A 21,528-nucleotide genomic window follows, 5' to 3' on the forward strand; every position below is an offset into this window, starting at 1 on the left:
GCTTCCCAGCACTCTGAGAATGATCATAGACAGCAAAGCCCTGAGGTCTGAGGGTGTCAAGGGAGCAAAATGTGAAGCGATGTCATCACTGTTCTGGTTTTCAACCACATCCTCCTTGGGCCCCCTCTCCTGGTCCTCCGAGGACTTTGCCCAGACTTGTGTAATCCCACTTTGGGGACAGTACTGCAGATTGCTGTGCATGCATCAGCCTCCCTGCAGGTCCTGAGTTATGGAATTCTCCTCATTTAGCCCAATCAAGCATGTTGTATACTGAGTAAATGACACAAACTCATTAGTAAAATTCAAGTCAAAATAATAAGCTGAGCACTGAGCGATTGGGACTGTCACTGATTGGCAGTCCACCCTCTAGCACCCTCACCAAAATCAAAACAAAACATCAAAGTACCGCCAATAATACAATCACTAAGTCTTCCCTTTAGGGTATGTCCCTCAACTTCTGCTGGCATTCTTGTGTGGAAGAACAGAGCTGCAAAGATGAATAAGAGACAGACCCTGCTCACAAACCAGCCAGAAAGATGCAGGGTAAAGAAATAACTCTGGGTCCACGTGCAAAGAGCTCTAAAGAGGGGCAAACCGTCAGGAGCACAGAGAGCACACGGTGAACCAGCCAAGGAGGAAGCGTCAGGGAAGACGACGGCATCACAGTGGGGCCTCAGAGGTTGAGTAGGAGGCGACAGGCACAGTCTCAGTGGTGAGAAGAGAGATGCATGTCTGAAACATCCAGATTGACAACAACGAAGACCCGAAATACTCTAGCAGCCAGGATGCTCAGTGTCCATCTCATGACACTGAGCTGTGACATTTTTCCTGTCAATTTAGCTGGTGTTACCAGACATTACCACAGTGCGTGTTTGTGTATTGGGGGATTCAGATGTCATTAGCAAATTAGGCTGTGATTTGAGCAGCGCGGGCTCTCCACATGTCACTGCACATCTCCCGTAGAACTGCCCGGCCCGGTCCTCGGTGTAGGTTTCCACCTCGGACCCTGTTTTCTCAGGACACAAAGCAGCCATCCCAGCTGCTGGCTCAGGCTGTGCCAGCAGACACACATCCTGACAGGAGAGAAGCGACATGTCCTCCTTTTCCTTCCCTTTACATCCTATGGCGCCGTGATAGTTGGTGCGTCCTTCCGGGCTTCAGAAACAGTTCAGACCTTCACCGAGCCTTTCCAATCTAAAAACTTCTTGCCTTTCCCCTCACTTTCCACCAAGGGGGTCATCTCCTGCTATGTTGATGAGTTAGATCATTACAAGAAATACTTGAGCTCACTGCCGCAAAGTCTACAAATATCCCACCATTCTTAACCATCAATGACTCCTCTCCTGATTCCATTGAAAATTCATCTTGATCCTTGGTTTAGCCTAATTGTCTCCCTTCTTCCTCCTCTCTAGAGAAGTTTTATTATTGATTCCAAACGTCATGTTCTCTGCTAGCAATCTCCCCTCCCCTCCCCCATCGAATTCCTTTCACTCATTCAATGTCTTCATTGTTGAAACAACAGCCTCTCCTGAACCCATTTGTCTCTAGTTCTCGCCCCACGTCTTCCTTCCCCTTCACAATGAACCTGAAAGATCAGTGTTCATGGAATTACCAGCTCCTCACTCCCCCACACTTCAGACAATGGTCTGTGTATTAATCAATCTTGATAATATCACAGCTATCTCCCCATAATTAAATCCAAAGAGTGTTTCTGCATCTTTCTATTACTTGGAACAAACGCAGAACCGGGCCACGATTTTCTTTTGGAATGATTCCCTGTCCTCCGTTTCTCGACATCTCAGGCTCCTGACTGCCTGTGAACCAGCTCACACTCCCTGGTGTCCTTCACAGGGTCCTTCTCACACAGCACTATTGCGAAAGCTCAGGACTCAATGTGAGCCCTATTCTCTCCATTGACCCTACGTTGTCTCAGTACTCTTGTGCATTTCTTCTATTGCTTCAATGCCTTCCACTGTTATCTCTATGATGACGATGTCTAAAAACCACGTCCAGATCTTATTTCTGAGCTATAATGCTCCAGGTGTATGTTATAGGCACCTTAAGCAAACATATTTCCAACGGAAGCTGTTAACTCCCCCTCGCCAACTAGACACCCCTTCTCCTCTCGGTCTCCGATCTCATCCGATGACTACAGTTGACATCCAGGGAGTGATGTTTAACGCAAACTCTCAGAACCACCTGACAGAACAAGCACTGCTGCTGCCAGCACACTGAGCAGTCACCCTTCATCTCCGCCCCAGGATCCACACTCGTATTCCTACTCTATACTCCGTTTCAGTTCAAAACGTCAGGTCCTCCGAGATCCCTTTGTTCAAACTGCTGCTGAAGTAAGCCTTCCCTCCCCACCTGTTGTCTGGTGACTTTCCCTTAAGGCCACTGTGGAACAAATTAGGACATTCTTTTGATTGCATATTGTGTAACCTTTGAAATTGTCTCAAATAATAGTAAAATGATTATAATCACAGTGGATATTTGACAACCGAGATATGAAAGTATAGAGCAGAATCCTGATTTTATAAAAACAAATGCATGTTGACCTCTGCAGGGAAAGTTCATCCTCTGTCGCACCAAACAGCATCATCCCAGGGGATGAGACAGTGAAGCACGAGGCCTGTGCTCATTAAAGAACAAGGTTCCTGCCAGGAGGCCAGTAAGTTTGTTTTTCCATTGTTTCACCTCACAGTTAGACGCTTTGCGTGCCCTACGTGAGCAATTCATTTGATTTTTTTTGTTTCTTTTCCAGATTGGCGCCTGAACCAACATCTGTTGCCAATCTTTTTCTTCTTCTTCCCCTTCTTCTTCTCCCCAACCTCCCCTCCCCAGTTCATAGTTGTGTATCCTAGTTGTAGGACCTTCAGGTTGTGCCATGTGGGATGCCCTCTCAGCATGGCCTGATGAGCCGTGCCATGTCCCTGTCCAGGATCCGAACCCTGGGCTGCTGAAGCGGGGCACGGGAACTCCACCACGTGGCCGTGGGGCTGGCCCCCCAACTCATTGAATTTAACATGTGCGCTCTCTCTCTCTCTCTCTCTCTCTGGGTTGTCTTGTTTCAGTTTCGATGGGCTGGGGAGTAAGGTGAACATCCCTGAGGACTCCCCTTGCTGAGTGGACATGTGTGGTCCTGGTGAAAGCCCTCACCCAGTGGGGCTCCTAGAGATGTGACTCAGGGCCACTAATTCCCTTTTGGTGCCTGGCAAACTGGGACTCATCTTCCTCTGTCTGCTATTTGCTCTGTATTATGTCTGCTCCTTTGGAAGACAAAAATTTGTGTCCAAAGGGAAAGTTCCAGAAATGCTTCCAGGGATGATGATGGGACTTTGATTTCCAAGTGAGTATTTCTGGCATCTGATTCAATTCCATTGTCCTTAATCAAAAGCTGGCTCGTTCTGGATTGGTTCCATCCTTTCACAGCGATAGCACCATCTTCTACGGTCATTACCAAAAGTGATCATTTCGTTTGAAAGCTCTTCCCTTAGAAGCCACTGCTGTGTTAGTACTTTATCAAGTTAAAACACTTAATTTTACATGCCTGGGTTTCTGTTTTGGTTTTTTGGTTTTTGAAAGCAGCTGAGCATGTTTGAACTGAAAATGAAAAGTATTTATTATGGAAGTACCCATGCTACCTCATTAGGATAGAATAGGACATATCATTTATTTGTTATAAGATGCGAAAATTCAGAAGTTTTCCCTTGATCGGTAAAATTGCCCCTCTCAAGAAAGGTTTTTTTCTTTATGTTCAGTAGCTTATTTTGGAGACCCACGGGGTCATGTCCAGTGAGATAGTTCTGTTGGAGTGAGGATAGTGCTGCTACAACCTGTCCTTCGTGCCACCTGCGACATGCCCTACTCTGCACCAAAGACCAAGGACGGTCCTTCTGAAGACAGGGCTATGTTTGCATTATGAGTTGAGAGATGCTGAAAAGACCTCCTATGGTTTCCCTTATACCCTACACTACACAAATAGACACTTATGCTTTTAAGTCTTGACATTTCATCTCGAGTGTCTGTTAAAACGTGAGTATCTAGGATAGAAAGCGGCTGTCCTCCAGAATCTTACCAGGGTTTCCTGCTGGCCACTTTGGAGGACAGAGCAGAGTGACCCACTAGGGGAGGGGCGCATGACTGCCGGGCCTTGGGGAAGAGCTGACCGGAAGCTGACTCACCAAGGACTGTCCATGCTTGTCTTGGTTTGCAGTGACAGCAGCTGAACGCAACTTAAAGGATTTTAATTTGCATGCAGCTTTGCACAACAACTTTCCATCTTACTTCATCCTCCTTGCTTCCTGTGACATTTGGGGATGGGATAGTTTCAGGGATTCACTGAACTCGTTTACAATGTTCAAATAGTCTTGTATGATGTGTGCGCTTGTTAATTGAGGTATAATTGACATATACTTTATATTAGTTTCATTTGTACAATATAATGATTTGCATGTATCGTGAAATAATCACCACGATAAGTCTAACTAACGTCTGTCCCCAGACGTAGTCAATATTCATTTTCTGGATGAGGACATGTTGTGTTTTAAGGTGCAGAAGAATCGGTAATGATGTCATACTTTTCCGTATGCAACTTGATGAATTTGAACATAAGTGTCCACCCATGAGACCATCACCACCATCGAGGCCATAAACATATCCATCATCTACCAAAGTTTTCTCCCACCCCCTTTACTATTATCATTATTTTGCTTTAAGAACACTTAACAGAATATATACTCTGTTAGAAATTCGAAGTACAAAACACAATACCGTGAGATTGCTACATTATACGCTAGGTTTAATTTTTAGAGGAACCTCCAGACTATTTTCCATCATTACAGTATTAGTTTACGTTCCCATCAACAGTTGCAAGGCTTCCTTTTCCTCCACAACCTCACCAACATTTGTCACCTCTACTTTTTTTGATAATAGCCGCCCTAACCGGTGTCAAGTGATATCTCCTTGTGGTTTTGATTTGCATTTCCCTAAAGATTAGTGATGCTGAGCACCTTTTCATGTGGCTGTTGGCCATTTGTGTGTCTTCTTTGGAAAAATGGCTATTCTACTCCTTTGCCCATTTGTTAACTGAGTGCCTTGGTGTTTTTGCTATTGACCCGAGAGATGAAAGAAGAAAAAAAATGTCCAGGCATTATGGATGCTTCCCAGTTGATGCAGATGATTTTGTCTTTATGGTGATGACAAAATATCGTGTTGTGTGCTTTTTCTTCAGCAGTTATCATAAGACTAGCAGTAGAATGGCAAAGCAGATAATCAGGATCTCCCGGGTTTCCAGTTTTACAACACAAATAAGACGAGTGGTAAGGAATTTTTGATTATTTCAAGGAAATTATTGAGATCACAGTCCGTGGAATGTAGGACTGACAGGTCCACGAGGAAATTAAAGTGAGGACATGGTGATCTGGCATCACTTCCGATCTGAAGGAACAGGTATCTTCTGTATGAATGTTTGAAGACATATTGGAAATCAGGAATTTGTGGTGGATGAATACATTTTCTGAAGGGTTTATTTCTTTATTTAGGAGGAAGATTACCCTGAGCTAACATCTGTGCCAGTCTTCCTCTCCTTTGTCCGTGGGATGCCTCCACAGCGTGGCCGATGAGTGGAGTAGGTCTGCACCTGGGATCTGAACCCGCAAACCTCAGGCCCCTGAAGCAGAACACACGCAACTTTAACCACTCAGCCATGGGGCTGGACTCTAACTTATTTAGTTGTGAACATGATCGTTTGGGTTATGTAAATGTCAGGACCTGGGAGTGAGTCGCTAAGAGTGGGGTAGTTGATAATGTCACAATTGATTTAGACCCTAAAGAGGCTAAGAGCAACAACTGGCCAATGGGTTAACCAAAGGAATAGTCAGAAAACACAGAAAGGATGGGAATTGGGATCTATAGTAAGCTGGGGGATCACGTGTCCTCAGAGAGAGTGCCAGGACTTGCACAGATGAGAATGGCAAGAGCAATAAAAGAGAATAAAATCACACTGAAACAAGGAGGGGGTGTTACGAGACGGGGGAGGAAAACTGATCTGGAGCAGTCCTGAGTTTTGACCTTGAGCTTTCTGTCCTTGACCCAAATCTGCTTGACGATGTCCTGGGACACAGGTCAGAAGAGCTCCAGAGGGAGAGAGGAAGGGTGGAAGTACAGGGAAACTGAGATAATTGTCCTAAGAAGCCATGCTTCATTTCTCATTTGGGTCCAGTTTCATGATTACTTTTACAGGATGAGAGGAAAAGAAGTGATGATGGTCAAGTCTTCGCAGAGGAAGCTGCGTGATCGTGGGAATCAACCCAAACCAAAGCCCGGATTAAGAATTCCCATCTCTTTGAGGATGCGCAGTTACATATTCAGAAGGCCAGTTACTAGAATGCCATCCCACCCAGCAGTGAGGGGTCACTGGGAGAGCACGTGGCACCAGCCCCAACAGGTCTGCTGGCAGGAGAGAAGTGGCAAGCCCTTTGGAACTTGCCGTAGCCTTGCAAAATTGCACCTTGCAGCAGAGGTGAATTCCTGCGGGGTGCGCTCGCATGGGGTGCCCCGTCCAGTCCCATACACACCCCTGCCCTTCCTCAGATTTGGCAGAGATGATTCTGGGAACTGGTCTGGGCATCCCATAGCTCCACGGCCAACAATTGCTGGTGACTGTGGAAGATCTGAGCAAACAGGAGGGGACGGGGAAGAGGGCGGGAGAGAGCGATTGTGGACAGGCTCAGCAGCCAGGCAGAGAAAGTGAGCGCCCAAGAAGGATGTGCTGACAGCACCAGGAAAGAGAGGAGACGCTGGTGCCCCTGAGATGGAGCCCGGCACTTCACTGACGTCTCCTTGAAGGGTCCCACGTTTTCTTGCTTGAGCTCTTGCAACTTCAAGACATACCAATCCTTTTCTTTTATTAAACTCCTCTGTGGGACGTAGGAAGCATAGACAGGGATTTCTTGTGGAGGAGAGACTGGATTTCAGCTGAGTAGAGCAAGGAGGGCTTTCCGTTTCACGGTGCTCTCGCATTTTCCTTTCCGAAGTATATTATTTATCTGCGCTTGAAAGTCACAGAGTTACCGATTCGCGGGATGATTCCGTTGTCGCCCTCACAGCGACACAGTAAAACCTACCTAGTCGGAATGGATCATTCCTTCTGTGTAATACTCCGGTAGACTCCAAAGATCATTTCAAAAGCGCTGGTATATCTCTGTTCTCAAATAAGAGGTCTGCTTCCAGGTCTCCATTTTTCTGCTCTTTATTGCATGTTAATTCAGAGTTGCAAGGAGGAAAGACCACATTTGCCTCAATCTTTAGATCTCTATGTGCTGGAAATTGGATTCACAGAAATGGACAAGGCCTTTGAGGGATCGTGCTGTCAACAGAGACCTTTTCCGGCATCAGCAACGTGACAATAAACCGCTGCTTGTTAGGACTTGATTGTCTATTGGAGGGATGGAGCTTGCAGTATTATGGAAATCCTCTTTAGAATTGCTTACCTTCACGTGACAGATTTATCAGTTTCTGAGAGTGATGTGTTAAAATAACCTAGGGTGGCGCAGGGCTTAAACTGGCCCACTCCACTTTGGAGGCCCGGCATTGGCACGTTCGGGTCACGGTTGTGGACATTCACACCGCTTATCGGGCCATGCTGTGGCAGACATCCCACGTGTTAAATAGAGGAAGATGGGCACAGATCTTAGCCCAAGGCTAGTCTTCCTCAAGGGAAAAAAAAAAAAAAAACCGAGGAAGATTGGCAATGGATGTTAGCTCAGGGTGAATCTTAGCCCTTGGGCATCTTCAGCTGTGGTCATTTGCAAAATATGTAGACCATGCATGTACTGGGCAAGCCCAGGCAGGACAGCGCAGCCGGCCTCCCGCCTGGGTGCTTGGGGCTGCTTGTTGTGGAGCCTCTGCTGGAACCGTCTGGGTGGATTCAGTGCAGCGAATGATGACAACGGACTGCCTTGCTTCACCCTCAGAGTTTCCCCTGAGTTTTCTCCATCTTGACATGCAAAGCAGACACTGTCTGGAGCCCTCGTGTTCCTCTGGGACTCGGGCTTCCCTCTGCTCCTCAGCCTGGAGAGGAGGAAGCCCACGTGTGGACTTCAGGAGATTCCTGACCGCGTTTTGTGGGCTAGCACGTCCTGGGCTTGAAGTCCCCAGGGAATGAGCAGAATCCAATCCAGGTAGGACTGCCATGACCCAGACCCTTCAGGAAGGCAGGTTATGGTCCCCTAACCAGGCAGAGCACCATGACCAGCCGCGGGGTTTGTGGAGGGCGAAGGGAAGATGAAATGGGTCCTGGAAGAAGGTGCTTATAAATACCAGCTACCGAGAGGGAACCAGCTGCAAAACCGTGCATTTGAGGAGTATGAGTATTATTTCTTGATTCTGTTTGGAATAAGTTAGAGTGCATGATATATTTGTGTGTGAGTGAACATATATATATAGCTCTCTCTCTAAAATTTATATCAAAGTAACATAAAGACTGATGAGATACAGGTGCTGCACATGTGGGCCTCTTTTTGCTGGCGATCAGTTCATTTTTGGCCATTGGAAGCCCAAAGAGGCAGCGAGTTATTGTCCTCTGCCGTCTGGTAGGCTCATGACAAACAAAGCGCTGCAACCAAAGGGTCGGCTCTCAGGAGCCTCACGGCCCTGTGAGGGAAACCCCTTGGACACGGTGTCTTCCTCCTGGGCCTGGACTAGCCTTGGGACTTGGCACTTCTCTTTCTCTGTGGCGGGAAGGTACAGCCGGCTCCGGCTTCCATTTAGAAAGTCACCTTCCTGGATGGCTGTGCCATACCAAGAAGGGCCTGGGCTGCTGGGAACCAGCATTTCTCCTCAGCTGCTGGCCGTACTGAGGAGGCCTCCCTGGCAGGGTTCACGCTGCTGTGTGTCTGGGTGACACTTGCAGCCATCAGAAAGGAGGGGAGAACTCAGAAGGGCCAAGCACTTCCTGTGGTCCTAGTCTTACAGGGTCTTTCCCGGGGTGGGGTGGGGGGGGGCGTTCAAAATGCCAGGTGGTAACCCTCTAGCTCCTGGTCACCGGGTGGGTTCTTGGAGTGAGCTCGGAGCAGTGTCTGCTCACCACCAGACTGGAACCATTTAAGTGTTTTAATTTTGTCAGGCTGTGTTTACCCGTCATCCGTTTGCTTGCGTTCCCTGCTGGACCCCTCAACCACCCTCCTCTCACGACTCATCTCTGAAAGCTTCCAACGGGAAAGGTTCACACCCACACCATAAACGGAGCATAAGGCTGGGCAAGAGAACACAGCCCTCCGAGGGGCTGCATGGTTTATAGGCTCAGGTCCTCCTGCCCCGTTAGGATGAGTCAGAAACAACATGCCTGAGTGTGTGAACAGGTGATTGCCTGAGACCACACACCTCAGAACCACAGGGGCCCAGATGTCACCCTGGGCAGCGAGGGAGAGTATAGGTCATTCTTTGGCCAGGATTAGGGTATCTAATGTTTGCAAAGCAGACTCCACCCGTGATCCGTCAGACCCTGCCAGGGAGGAGTGGCCACGAGGTACGGGACAGAGAGGCCGAGGCATTCGAGGGAATTTCTGCCCTTCCAAGAATTGCAGAAGGAAGTGCACGGAGGCAGGAAATCCTGGTGGACAAGGAGCAGTGATGCGTCGGGAAGGATGCCCAGATGTAGCCTTCAAAGCTGCATCACAGATCTGTCCCCCTGGATACCAAACTTGCAGGGAAAGGAATTCAGAGCCGTGGACCAGGATCCCAGAGGATTCCAATCCAGGTGAAGGGTGAACATGGAGCCCCCAGAGGGGCCGGGGGAGGGAGGGTCCTGCCTGCCCTTAGTCCATCTGCACATGACCTTCTCCGGCCTTGACCCTCCACATGCACGTTTTGAGCTTTTACATCGTTCTCTGCACTTAGAGCTGCTGCTGTCCAGAGCCTCATTAGAAAACGACAAGTTCCTAACATCTGGTGAAGAGGAACCTCCACAAGAGAAGCCGAACACGTGGCCTCTCCTCCAAAGGGGTGGAAAAGCAGCCACTGTCCTGGGGCAGGTCGTGGTGCTGGCCCGTGCCATTTTAAAGACACCCGCATTCCAGTGGTTGTTGCTCTGCCTGTGAAAGTACCTCCACCCTCTAAATGCCAGGAGCTCTGGGTGCTGTCTCTGCTCCTGGCCCACGTGAACCACACTGAAATGAAGCCGTCCTCTGAGTAAGGGGGGGCGCGGAGGTGTCCCTCAGTATCCAGGGAGGGGCCTGGCCCTTCTCCCTTCTCTCACATACAATAAGCCGAGACCCTGCAAGATTTCTTCATTCCAGGAGGAACGCGAGAGTCTGTGTCTCCTTGACACGAGCACAGGAGGGGAAAGAACCAGACCGTGACTCGCAGGCTGGAACAGAAACAGGATTTTAACATCAAATTCAAAACTAGCACTAACTACTAACACGAAAGAAATACGGCCCCTTCCCAAGTGGTAAACAGGCGCTGGGGTGGAGCTGCCAGGCCTGTGGGGTGGGGTCGTCCCCTCCCTCTTGGGCTCCAGGGCTCCCAGGAAAAGGCTTAGAATGTTCTTCTCCCCATCAGCATGGGAGGAGCCGGCCTGGGGCCCCGCGTGTTTCCCAGCCGCGTCCCCGCCGCTGAAGAGCAGGCTGCACTCGAGCTGTTGGAAGGACCGGGATCTGCCACTGTTGCTGGGTTCTGCGTCAGGGGTCTGGTGACTGAAGAGAAGACACTGATGATTGGGGGGGTCACACCAGTATCCCAGCCCAACACCTCAGCCCCACTGCATTCTGCTCCAAACCTTGTCCTGAGTGTTCAGTCAACACTACCCCATTGTCCCTGACATGGGAGCTGGCATTTCGCTTCACCCATTTCACAGAAGAGGAAGCTGAGTCCCACAAAGGTCAAGGGAATTGTCCCTCACAGGCCTGGTCAGCAGTGGAGCTGGGATCCCCGTGCCGGCTGTCCATCTCCCTAGGCCCGTGCTTAGCCCGAAGCTTTCCGGAGCCCCTGGCTTCAGTCCCTGCCTGTCTGGACACTCACCGAGCCCTGAGCTGAGAGACGCGCGGTTCTTCTTGGGCAGGAAAAACCGGCGCATCTTGCCGGCCCTCTCCTGTGGGGGCTCCAGGTGGCAGGACAGGCTGTAGCTAAAGGACAGAGGGGACTTTTCAGCTACCGGGAGCCACACCTCAGGTGACCCTCCCAGAGACGGCCAGCAGTTGGAGTCCCAGGGCCCCACGGGTGACCATGCGACAAGCCCCGGGACTGACCCGGAAGCCACGGGCACGGGCTCCCTGGAGCTGGCCATCAGAGAGAGTCCGCCTTGCCCTCACCAACTCCTGCCCCGCCTCACCTCTCATCCTCGCTGAGGGGCTCCATGGCCTCGAACCAGGCCCCAAATCGCTCCTCAGCCTCAATGTGGTAAAGATGGACTGCCTCCTGGAGCAGGAAGATCTGCTCAGTGACTTTGAATTCCTGGGAGAAAGGACATGATGCAGACGGGGCCTGGGTGGGGGACCGTGCTGGGGACTCAGACAGGTGAGAAGAGGGTCAAGGAGCTGGTCTGGGGTCTTGGCCCACATGGGAACCCTCCTTCCCTCCAATTCCGTGCAGGACTTGCTCGTTCTCACAGTTGGCTTGAAATAGCTCCTCCTGCAGGAAGGTGTCCTTGGTGCCAGCCCCTTCCCCCACGCACCAATGGGACGGCTTTCCCAGCTCTGGGTGCCGAACTCTCCCAAGGAAAGCAAGGCCCAAGGCATCGGGCCAGAGAAGGTCTTCCCCGGAGGAGTCTCTGATTGCCACAGCCCCACCCTCCGCACGGGGAGGCCACAGCTGCTCACCTCACTCCTTTTCTCAAAATTGATCTCATTTCCCTGGAAGGCAGAGAGCCAAAGCCCATGAGCAACAGCCCCCTTAGCCCATAGCTAGCCCCCGTCTCCACCCTTTCTCAGGTTGCACTACCAGCAGGGTCGACCAGGGAGCAGGCGCTACCAGAAACGGGAATGGGTCCCGGGCAAGACTCTGAGCTCCAGAGCAAGGAGGCCACGGGGCTATGGCTCAGGGACATTCTAAGACAGCCCTCTCTGACAGACAGACAGACTGAGGCCTCAGGCAGGAAGGGATGCTCAGCCACTCGTGTGCTTCCTGCCTTGGAGGGGCCTGGCTTCACTCCCTGCAGGGGCGGGGCCTGAGGGAGAGGCTGAGTCCAGCTCAGACACACCCTCCAGCAGCTCCGCAGTCAGGCAGCCTGGACTGGCGGCTCACCTGGATCCTATATTCACTCATCACTAAGATGGCCATGACACCCAGCTCCCGGGGTGGCTGTGAGGCCCTCACGAGAGGACTCTGCCAAGGGTTGTGAGCTCAGGCCTCAGTGCAAGTCTCTCCTCCCAAATCTCCGAATCCTGATCCCCAGCTCCACCTCCAGGCTCACTCACCTCCAGGTAATCCTCCATGTTGGTGTCCAGCAGCAGTAGGTAATTGAGGAATGTGCCAAGGAAGGGGATGAGCCCCTGTGCCAGCGGGGTGGAGACGGTGATGAGATCCCGCTCTCAGGAGCCGTCAAAGACCTCTCCTCCACTCCTCACCCCAGCCTCCTGCCCAGCCCAAGCTACCCACCTAGGCGGCCTCCCCCCAATTTCCTCCTCTTCTCTCCTCCAGGAACCCCAAACTCCTCCAGGCACCTCCCAGCAGCCGGCTCTGGCAAAACCCAGGGTACGTGGTCCCCGCCCCTCCCTGTCCCAAATCCGTTGTGCGCCCATCCGTTCCAGGCCTCCTCCTGGTCACTTCCAATGCAGGCATTTCAGGTCTGTGGCACCAGGAGCAGGGCTGGAGGAGAAAGGCTCCCTCTCTGCTGGTAGAGACCTCCGGCTAGGAAGGGGAGTCCCCTCTCCTGCGACTCCTGGGCCCCTCCTCCACAGGCACCCTTACCTTCTGGGCACCTGTGGGGCCCGTCTCCAGGCTGGTCAACATAGAGGTCGCCTCCTGCCAGGGTGTTGACAGGGCCAGTGAGCCGACGCTCCCCTCCAAGTGTCCTCCCAGACCCCTCCCAGATCGGGGACCCTGGACATGTGGCCCCAGTCACCTGGTGCCCCTGCGGCTCCCGCCTCCAGGGTGCTCTGATTCCAGAGCCATCCCAGCTCCAACACTCACTCCTGTGTGACCTTGGGCCCGCCCAGGCCTCCCTGAACCTGTTACCTCGTCTGGAAGGTTTGACGAACTCTGTCTGCCTCCCACAGTCTCCTGAGGCCCAAGCGTCATCTGACCGTCATCACTGCTCTCCGCTCAAGCCTGCCTCTGGAGCCAGGTCCAAGCTCCCCACATTCCTCCCCACCCTTGAGCCTCGGCACCCACTGTGAGGCCTGCACCACGGCTCATCTCCCTCTGGCTCCCAGATGAGGAGACCAAGGCCCACACAGGGGCAGGGACTTGCTCAGGGGGCCCCAGAGGAGAGGCTGCTCCCCCTCCCAGCCACAGGCCCCTGTCTCCTCTGCCTTCACACCACCCTCTGCCCAGCCGCTGACCACAGTGCTGTCCTCGGGACTCTCAGGCTGTGTTCGGGCCCCCAGCTGGGCCGAGCCACGGATGGAGGGAGATGAGGTGTCTCAGGAGGCCTGGTCAAGTGGCTTCTGCCAGCCCCAACGCCCAGGAGTCTCTGATCCCAGGCCGAGGCCAAGGCCTTGCTAAAGCCCTCAGCTCCCTAGGATCCCCTCAGGGAGTTCCCCTGCACAGAATTCTTTCTTCATGCGCTCAGGATGGGGACCCCGAATGCCACGTCTGACTAGCAGGGGAGGGGGCGACCAGGGCACTGCGGGGTGGCATTTCCTTTCTGTTTTACGAGGAAACTTCTGACGTCTGGGCGGGAAGGATCCCTGAAGAAGCCATCAGTTCCCTGGGCACTTGCCCTTGCCCTCCGGGGCACATGTCATCGCCAACAAGGACCTGGGTGAGCATCCCACTGGGACTGTCTGCAGCGCCCACTTTAGGGGCCAGAGTGGGGAGTCACCGAGGGGACACAGATCTGTCCCAGGTCCAGTGTCCGTCCCAAGGCTGGGAAGCCCCTGAGTGCCTCCGGCCCGTGGGATCCGGCAGTGCCCATCCCTCAGGCAGGCAGGGTGCCCTTCTTGCGAGGCACAGTGAAGACAGAAGGAGCAGTGGGGCCCTGGCTTCCTGAGCACAGACTGGGCTGACTTCGGAAGAAAGGAAGCCCGCCCACTCGCTCCAGCCAGTGGCCAGGAGGAAGATGCAGGGCAGCTGATGGAGCAGCATGGAAGCCAGACACCGGCACCTTCTGCCAGGTCCTCAGCCTCCTGGAACAGTCCAGCCCGCACCATTCTATCCCATGCCCCTGGCCTCCTGTCCCAAACTGCCCCCACCTGCCCATGGAGCTAGCACATCCCTCTTCCTGTCCATCTTTTCCTGACCAACTTCACGTGACAGGAGAACCAAAGCTCATCCTGCCGGGTCCCCTCCCCTCTCGCTCCCCCTCCTTCCAGATGTGCAGCCTCCGTCTTACCTTCACCAGCTGCCTCCTGCTCACCCACTGGTCTTTGATGAACCTCTTCAACTTTCGAGAGCTCTTCCTGAGGGGAGAGGAAAGGAGGAAAGAAAACCCGGGGCGGTTGAAGGCGAAATGCCTTTGGCTGAGAACCCGGAAGGTTCAAAGGGCCTGGGGCCTGGACGAGGGTTTTCCCCGGGTTCTTCGGAGCTCTGAGGTCACCGTGGGACTCGGGTGGAGGCTCTCCTGCGGTCACCTGGGGCCTCCATTCCCACTCCGACTGAGCACATTGTTTCTAACAGCGTTGGTTGCCGATGAGGGCTCCGTTGCTGCGAAGTACACCCTTGGAAATCTCCAGTGTGGCTCAATCCAGGATGTGACAAGGGGGGAGCCACTGCCTAGGGTCTCAGAGAGTCTCAGAGACCCGAGCAAGGAGGCCAGTCCCCATCCCTAGGGTCCGCTGCCTCCCAGATGGTCCTAGCTGAATGAGGGGTCCATGGCAGTCGCACGGGGGATGTCTGGTCCGCCCTGGTGGTGCTTGGATGGAGCACGGCCTACCCACCTGGCAACTCGTCCCCATGTCTTTTGCAGACGGCTGATGGAGGGGCTCTGCAGAGCAGACACGATGGCACGCAGGGACGCATAATTTCCAAGGACTCGGCACTCCTGAGGAAGGGAAGGGAATGAGCTGCGACGGCGGGCTGGAGCCCTGCTTCCTCTGGCTTGTGTCCCCTCGTGGGCTTCTGCTGTCCTGGATGAGGCAGATGCCCAGGGAAGCGAGGGAGGGCACACCTGGGAGCTGATGAGTAACGCTCGCGGGCAGGAAGATTTTAGCTCAACCCAGGGCGGGAAGGGAGCTTCCCACCACTGGGACCAGCACTCAAGGTCAGCAGGCCCTTGGCAGCAAGGGGCCTAGGACTTTGCCGAGGCCCAGACCACCGACTTCAAGGCTGAAAGCTGCGAGAGGAGAAGGGGCAGTCCCCCTGACTCCAGGGAGGGGCTCCCTGGGCCCTGCCACTACTGACCTTGGCCACCTGAATCCACAGCTCGACGACTCTGGCCCTGTCCTGGGCCGTCATGCTGAGGTCCCCAAGGCACGTCGTGATGACGCAGCCGGACACGTGAAGAAACTGGTTGATAGTGGCCCGAACCGTGGGAGCCAGGTACTCCTTGCTCCCATTGGGCCGCTGGCACCACACAAAACCCAGGCAGTGGCGGGGCTCCACCTTCTTGAACAGCTCCTGGGGAGGATGGGGACTGTCACCTGACCCTGCCACACCCGAGCTCAGAGTCTGCAGGCCCCCGCAGCCCCAGGCAGGAGGCACTGGTCAGCTGCAGCTCAGGAACCTGAGGAGGTGGCCTGAAGCTTCTGGGAGTCTCTGGGTTTTGTCTGTGTCCGCTGAGGCCGCCCAGCGCAGGATGACCGAGGACCCAATAGGGGCGGGGAAGAGAAGTCCCATTGGCTCGCAGCCCAGTCTTGCTTCCCCCAAGCACCAGAACACGGCTCACACCTGCCCATCTCAAGGGGCATCTTCCACCCGTTCTCATCACCCCCTGGTCCCACTCCCCTTTCAGCTGCACGTTCCCCCCGAGGCAGCAACAACCATGGGCTTTGTTTGCCTGTCTTCCATGTAGGTAAGGACGCACTAGGTGTCTAATAAGTACGGAGGCTGTTGAGGCCTCCTGGGCCGATGGGTGAGTGACCCAGGACTTGGCAGCACTCCAGTGAGCTTCCCTCCCCCACCAGAGGGCTATTCTCTGCCCCGCTTCCTCTCTGTTCGACCTCATCCATCCGCACAGCCACTCTGCCCAGCAGGTGCCCGCCCTTGGTGTGCTCTCTACTGTCCATGTGGGGACAGCAAGGACTTGGGGGCCAGAAGGTGGCCCAGGTCACCCGGTGGGTAAGTGGGGGAGCTGTGACTTGCACCCACATCGTTGGATTGCGGCTGAGGGAACAGGAGGTCTGGGGCAGCTGATGGCCCACCAAGGCGGGCCCCACCTAGCCCAAGAGCCCCGCTGCTCACCGCATCCATCCGGGTCAGCTGCTCGGCCACCAGCTTCGGAGGGAAGTCCAGCAGCTTAGGCCTCTCCTCTCTCAGCTCGGCGCTCACTTCTGCGGTGACTTCGGCAGCTGGAGGCAGAGATCGTCCAAAAGTCAATGGCGCATCTTGCTCCAGCTCAGAAGCTGGCACTGGGGCTGAAGCTGATGGCGCTCGCTCCGGCCCTGGAGAGGCCGATGGAGGTGAGGCTGCTGGTGGTGAGGCCGCCTCCAGCTCCGGCGCGGACGGTGGAACTACAGCTGGAGCTGCCTCTGGCCCCGGAGCTGGCCCTTGCTCTGGCTCTAGAGCCGGCAGGAGCTCTGGAACTGGCGCTGCAGCGGGAGAAAGAGAAAGTTTCACCTACGTACCCGACTTTACAAGACAGGAGAGACTCCGCTGTCTTGAAGGGAACCCCAGCCCGTGAACCCCACCGCAGACAGTCTTCCCAGACTGCTGTGCCCTCACCTTCCAGCTCTGCCCTCCTGGGCCCCAGATGTTGCAGCTGGACCTGGGGAAGGTAGGCAGGGCCTCCCAGGTGCGACCCAGGCCAGATGACACGCAGAGAGGCCAGCCGCATCCTGAAAGAGGGAAAGGGCGTGGGCTCCCAGAAATCCTGCATTGGGTCCAGCCAGGTTCCCACCATAGAAGACGCGGTACTGGGCGGAAGCAGTTGGGCCACAGAGCCAGAGGCCTGGCCGTCGCTTCCACACTGTCCTCCCAAGGCACCCTGCTTTGGGTCTGGGCCCTGTGCCTGCCCCTTTCCACCAGGGGGGAGTCCCACCCCGGCGCTGACTCCTGTGTGGCCATCCTGGCAGTGGCAGGCCTGCTCATCCAGCAGGTGGAACACGGGGTTTGTGTGAGTCTCTTCTTCCCACTGCCACTCTTCTCGCAAAGAGGCTGGACACAGTCCAGCCCAGCCCTCCACGCCCTTGTGCAAGTGGACTGAGGACTGAGGCCGATGTGTGAGCGGCTCGCTAACACCCCTTCTCTTCTGGGCCTGCTGGTGGTGGTCAGAAGGGGTGGATACGGAGAAGGGGAAGCGGAGGGAGACGGGACTGTGGTGGGGATGGGTCGCCAGGGAACAGCTCAAGCCAGCCTCCCCTCTGGTTCCCAGGGGCTCTGGGACCCCACCCACAGCTCTCTTTCACTCCTATCCCCTTGCAGTAGAAGCCATCAGACCTCAGCCCTCCCAGAGGAATCAAAAGATGAGTGAGATCAGAGTTGTGCCGGGCCCGCCCCAGCCACAGTCCTCTGTCCTCTTGTTCTCCCCCAGCCCTGTTCTGTGGAGACAGGAGGCCCTCGTCTGGCACTCAAAGAACACTCAGGTCTTTAGTTGGCGCTGGGGTCCATCATGCATGAGAACGTGGGAAGAGGCCTCCAGTCGTAAAGGAGCATAGGAGGGCATCCCCTGGGACAGGCGGGGGGCAGGATCTGTGGATGATATGGTGTGTGACTATCTGAGTCTCAGGCTGCTGCGGGGGTCCAGGGGCTGTGTCTGCTTCATTCACTGCGTTGTGCCAAGTGTCTCTAAAGCTCCCGCATGTCACAGGTGCTTAATATACAGTGTTCTCGAATGAACTCCAACCAGAAGCATCCCCGGTAGCTGAGTGGGCCTGGGGCCCCTCTGCGGCCCCGGAGACCCCTCCTTGGCTACTCCAAGGACCCGCCCCACGACCAGCTGGATGGAATCCCACACTCCCTGCCAGAGTGCTTTCCGTGTGCCTTTGCAAACTCAGAAAGGCCCCATCCCAGCGATGGGGGAGCAGACTGCTCTTCATCGGGGAGAGGGAAAGAATAACCAGGAACAACCACGGCACGTCTCTCAGCCCCTTCTGTAGAGCCAGGCCCCAGGGAAGCACCTGCCGTGGCTCATCCCATTCGTGCCCACCAGAACCCGATGAAGTTTATCCTCTCCCACTCCACTTTGCAGAGGAGCAATCGAAGCTCAGAGAGATGGAGGGCCGTTTCCAAGACACACAGCTGGCAGTGGGCAGAGTCACCACTGTGCTGAGGAGGGGCTGGGCACTCACGTAGCAAGTAGGTGGTCCAGGACCCCGTGGGAGGTGAGGACAGCCGCGCAGTCAAACACGATGGTGGTGACGTTGGCCATGTTTCGAGGCGCCAAGGCTGGTCCTATGGACGGCGGCAGCCTCTCCAGCAGGCCTGCCTGGAGGGCCCGCATCCTGCAGGCCTCATTCCGCTGCCCGAGTGACTCTCCGCGCTGGGTGAGATGAGGAAGGACACAGAGTCACCAGCACCAGCGTGAACCTCCAGGAAGTCAAGGTCTGGAGGTCCCCCAGGAACTGTGAGCCCCTCAGGGATGTGTGCAGAGGAGGGACAGGATTGCCCACAGCCAACCGGTTTCCAGGCTTGAAAAGTCCAATTTGAGTTTGGGCGGGGGGAGGATTATACGATGAGTTCCTCAGGACACTTGGCTGGCTTGGCAAGGACAGACCGCCCTGCACCAAAGCGTGCATTAAGAGCACTGACCAGCGAATCCAACACAAACATCCCCATTCTAGAGATGAGAGGACGGAAGCTTCGGGCTGCCAAGTGGCTGCTCAGGGTCCTGTGGGTCGGAACTGAGAACCGCCCTAAGCCAGGGCTGCAGGACTCCCCCGCTCCCCCACCTGAGGCTTCATGTGCTCCTGACATGAAGGGAAATGTCTGGTGGGAACCTCAGCCCTCCCCAGTCGGGAGACAGTGCACGGGCAGACAGACGCTGTGAGGATCTGGCTGACTACAAGAAAGGACGCTGGTTTTTCTTTCTTTTACACGAAAGGGAGGTTTGAGACCCTCGTTACAGAGGTTTCAGATTCAGAAAATGGCAGATTTCAAAGATGCCCCTGGCCGAGTGTGAAGCGCAAACATCAGTGTTTTGTCTACTCCGCCTAGGGTTAGGAAAGAGCGACTTCCCACCCTCCTAGGTAGCTGGTGAGGAGGCGTGGAAGTCCAGATTCCTTTGGGACTGGGCCCTTGGGACACTCCAGTGGGAAAGCCCTGGGCGGGTCCAGGGGAGGGCTCCAGATTTGACTCTGGATTGTGGACACACCCCGGTGATCTCAGGGCCCCGGGTGTCACTCACTCTCCCCTCAGTCCAGCCCCGGGCAAGGTCGGTGGTCTGCTGCACTTGCCCCCTGTCCAGGGAGATGGAGCCGTAGGACCCATGCGCCAGCTCCTGGACCATCTCCTGGGTGGAGCTCTGCAAAGACAGCGTCCGGTGGCCGCGGCGGCAGGTAGCAGGGGCCTGCCTGCACTTGCCCACAGGGGGAAAACTCTCCCGCACACCGAGCACAGACAGAGGGGCATCCGCATAGACCTCCAGACAGGGAGCGAATGAGATGACACCTCACGGGCTTGGGATTCACCTACGGGTAGGGCGGCTTGGCTCCCAGCACTCACCTTCCATCCTGCCAGCCACCACCTGGGATATGAACACGACATACCGCCAGGCTTCCAAGCCCTAACCGTCTGCTCCCGTCCAGGGTAGCTCCACGCTCATCCCTGCCTTCCGTCACTCCATGCCCGCCAACACACACACACAATAAGGGTCAAGGGGTGTGGGGCTGCCCGCATGGGAGGGTGGGATCACACTTGTGGCCTGACCCGGAGTGGCCCGCCCTGGGCTGCCTTGTGTTACCTGAGGGTTCCTTCTTCCGAATGGCCTGAGGTCTTGGAGGTGCGGTCTCAGCCAGTGTCGACAGCGCTGGAGAAGACTGTCATTGTTGGCTCTCTGTGCGCCAGAGCCTCGCAAAGAGGGGATACATGAACACATCCTCCTGTGTCGAGTGTCTCTGGTCAAATGGGCTATGTGTACAAAATGGCTGCCTGGTGACCAGAGTTCTAAGCTCTGTTGGGGTCGGTCGCCAAGGAAGTGAGGTCATGTCTCCAAGGTTCCAGGATGGGGGGCCCTTCCCTCCATCAGACCCACCCAAAGCCCCCTCGGGGCTGTTGACCGCTCACCCTCCTTGCCCGTGTCATCTCCCGAGCTGTACAGAAAGTTCCATCACAGCCCTCCCCACAGCTCCTTGGGATCGGAACCAGCGCCCCAGCTTTGAAGAGAGAGCGCCCAGTTCGGATCTCCTTTTTCCTAGCAGTTCTGTGTCCTGGAAAAGCCACTGTGCCTCTCAGGGCCTCCCCAGTCTCCCAACCTGCACGATGGGATGGCGCTAGAAACACATTCCCAGGGACGTCTTCGGGTGGACATGTGATAACGCCTCCCATATCTGGGAGGTGGTGCCGCCTGGGTCTGGTCCCCGAACTTAGAGGTGGAAGAATTACAAGAAGGGGTGGATGCAGTCGGGAATACCTCTCCAAACAGGCCTGGATTCCAGCCGTGTGATTTGGGAAAAGTCACTGCCCCTTGGGGGCTCCTTGTCAGGTCTCTGCACCTTCAAGGGTTGGAAGTTCGAGGAAATTCAGATATTGTCATTCACTAGCATTCAACCTTTCCCAGTCTCCTGTTGGCCTTAGAACCAGACCCAAGCGCCTCATTGTCGGCCTATGTGGTGGGCAGCCTCCACCAAGGCTCCCAGCGCTCCCTCCCTCCTGCTGTGCACATCCTTGTGGAACCACTACATCCTGAGTAACTGGTTTCTGAGCAATAGAATACAGCCCAGCTGATGGAATGTCACATCCAAGTTTTAATTACAAAAACTCTGTCACTTCCCTCTTGCTTGCTTTCCTGAGTTCCCTCCCTTTATCTCCCCCTCTGTTTCCATCTCTTGCGCTCTCTCTCTGTCACATTTCTGGAAATGAGATAGCAAGTGGCGATGATTTCAGTTGCCCTATGTAGAGGCCAAGGGAGGCGAGATCTGAGGGAGCGCCCAGCCAACAGTCACATGGAGACTCAGACTCTCAGTCCCAATGACTCCTGACACCACCCGTGTGAGTGACTTGGGAGCAAATCCTCCCCTAGTCTAGCCTCAGTTGAGACTGAAGGTCCTGCTTCACGGAGACCTGGAGGCAGAGGCTCCCAGCTAAGCCGTGCCCAATGCCTAGACCACGGAAACC

General features: G+C 54.8%; 1 protein-coding gene across 1 annotated transcript; it reads right to left on the bottom strand.

Moving 5' to 3' along the window:
• Window positions 1-10,370: 10,370 nt before the first annotated feature.
• On the bottom strand, window positions 10,371-20,354 carry LOC138915397 (ral guanine nucleotide dissociation stimulator-like). The gene is made up of 14 exons (XM_070221543.1): window positions 20,156-20,354; window positions 19,601-19,717; window positions 18,546-18,736; window positions 16,981-17,093; window positions 16,501-16,847; window positions 15,502-15,717; window positions 15,039-15,142; window positions 14,495-14,561; window positions 12,910-12,963; window positions 12,417-12,491; window positions 11,820-11,852; window positions 11,333-11,454; window positions 11,023-11,126; window positions 10,371-10,697 (listed from the first exon to the last, which is right to left on the bottom strand). The coding sequence occupies exons 1-14, from the start codon at window positions 20,288-20,290 to the stop codon at window positions 10,540-10,542; spliced, it is 1,836 nt and encodes a 611-aa protein (XP_070077644.1). The 5' UTR covers window positions 20,291-20,354; the 3' UTR covers window positions 10,371-10,539.
• Between the last annotated feature and the right edge of the window lie 1,174 nt (window positions 20,355-21,528).

This window comes from Equus caballus, chromosome 9, assembly GCF_041296265.1.
Source record: "Equus caballus isolate H_3958 breed thoroughbred chromosome 9, TB-T2T, whole genome shotgun sequence".
Lineage (NCBI taxonomy): Eukaryota > Metazoa > Chordata > Mammalia > Perissodactyla > Equidae > Equus > Equus caballus.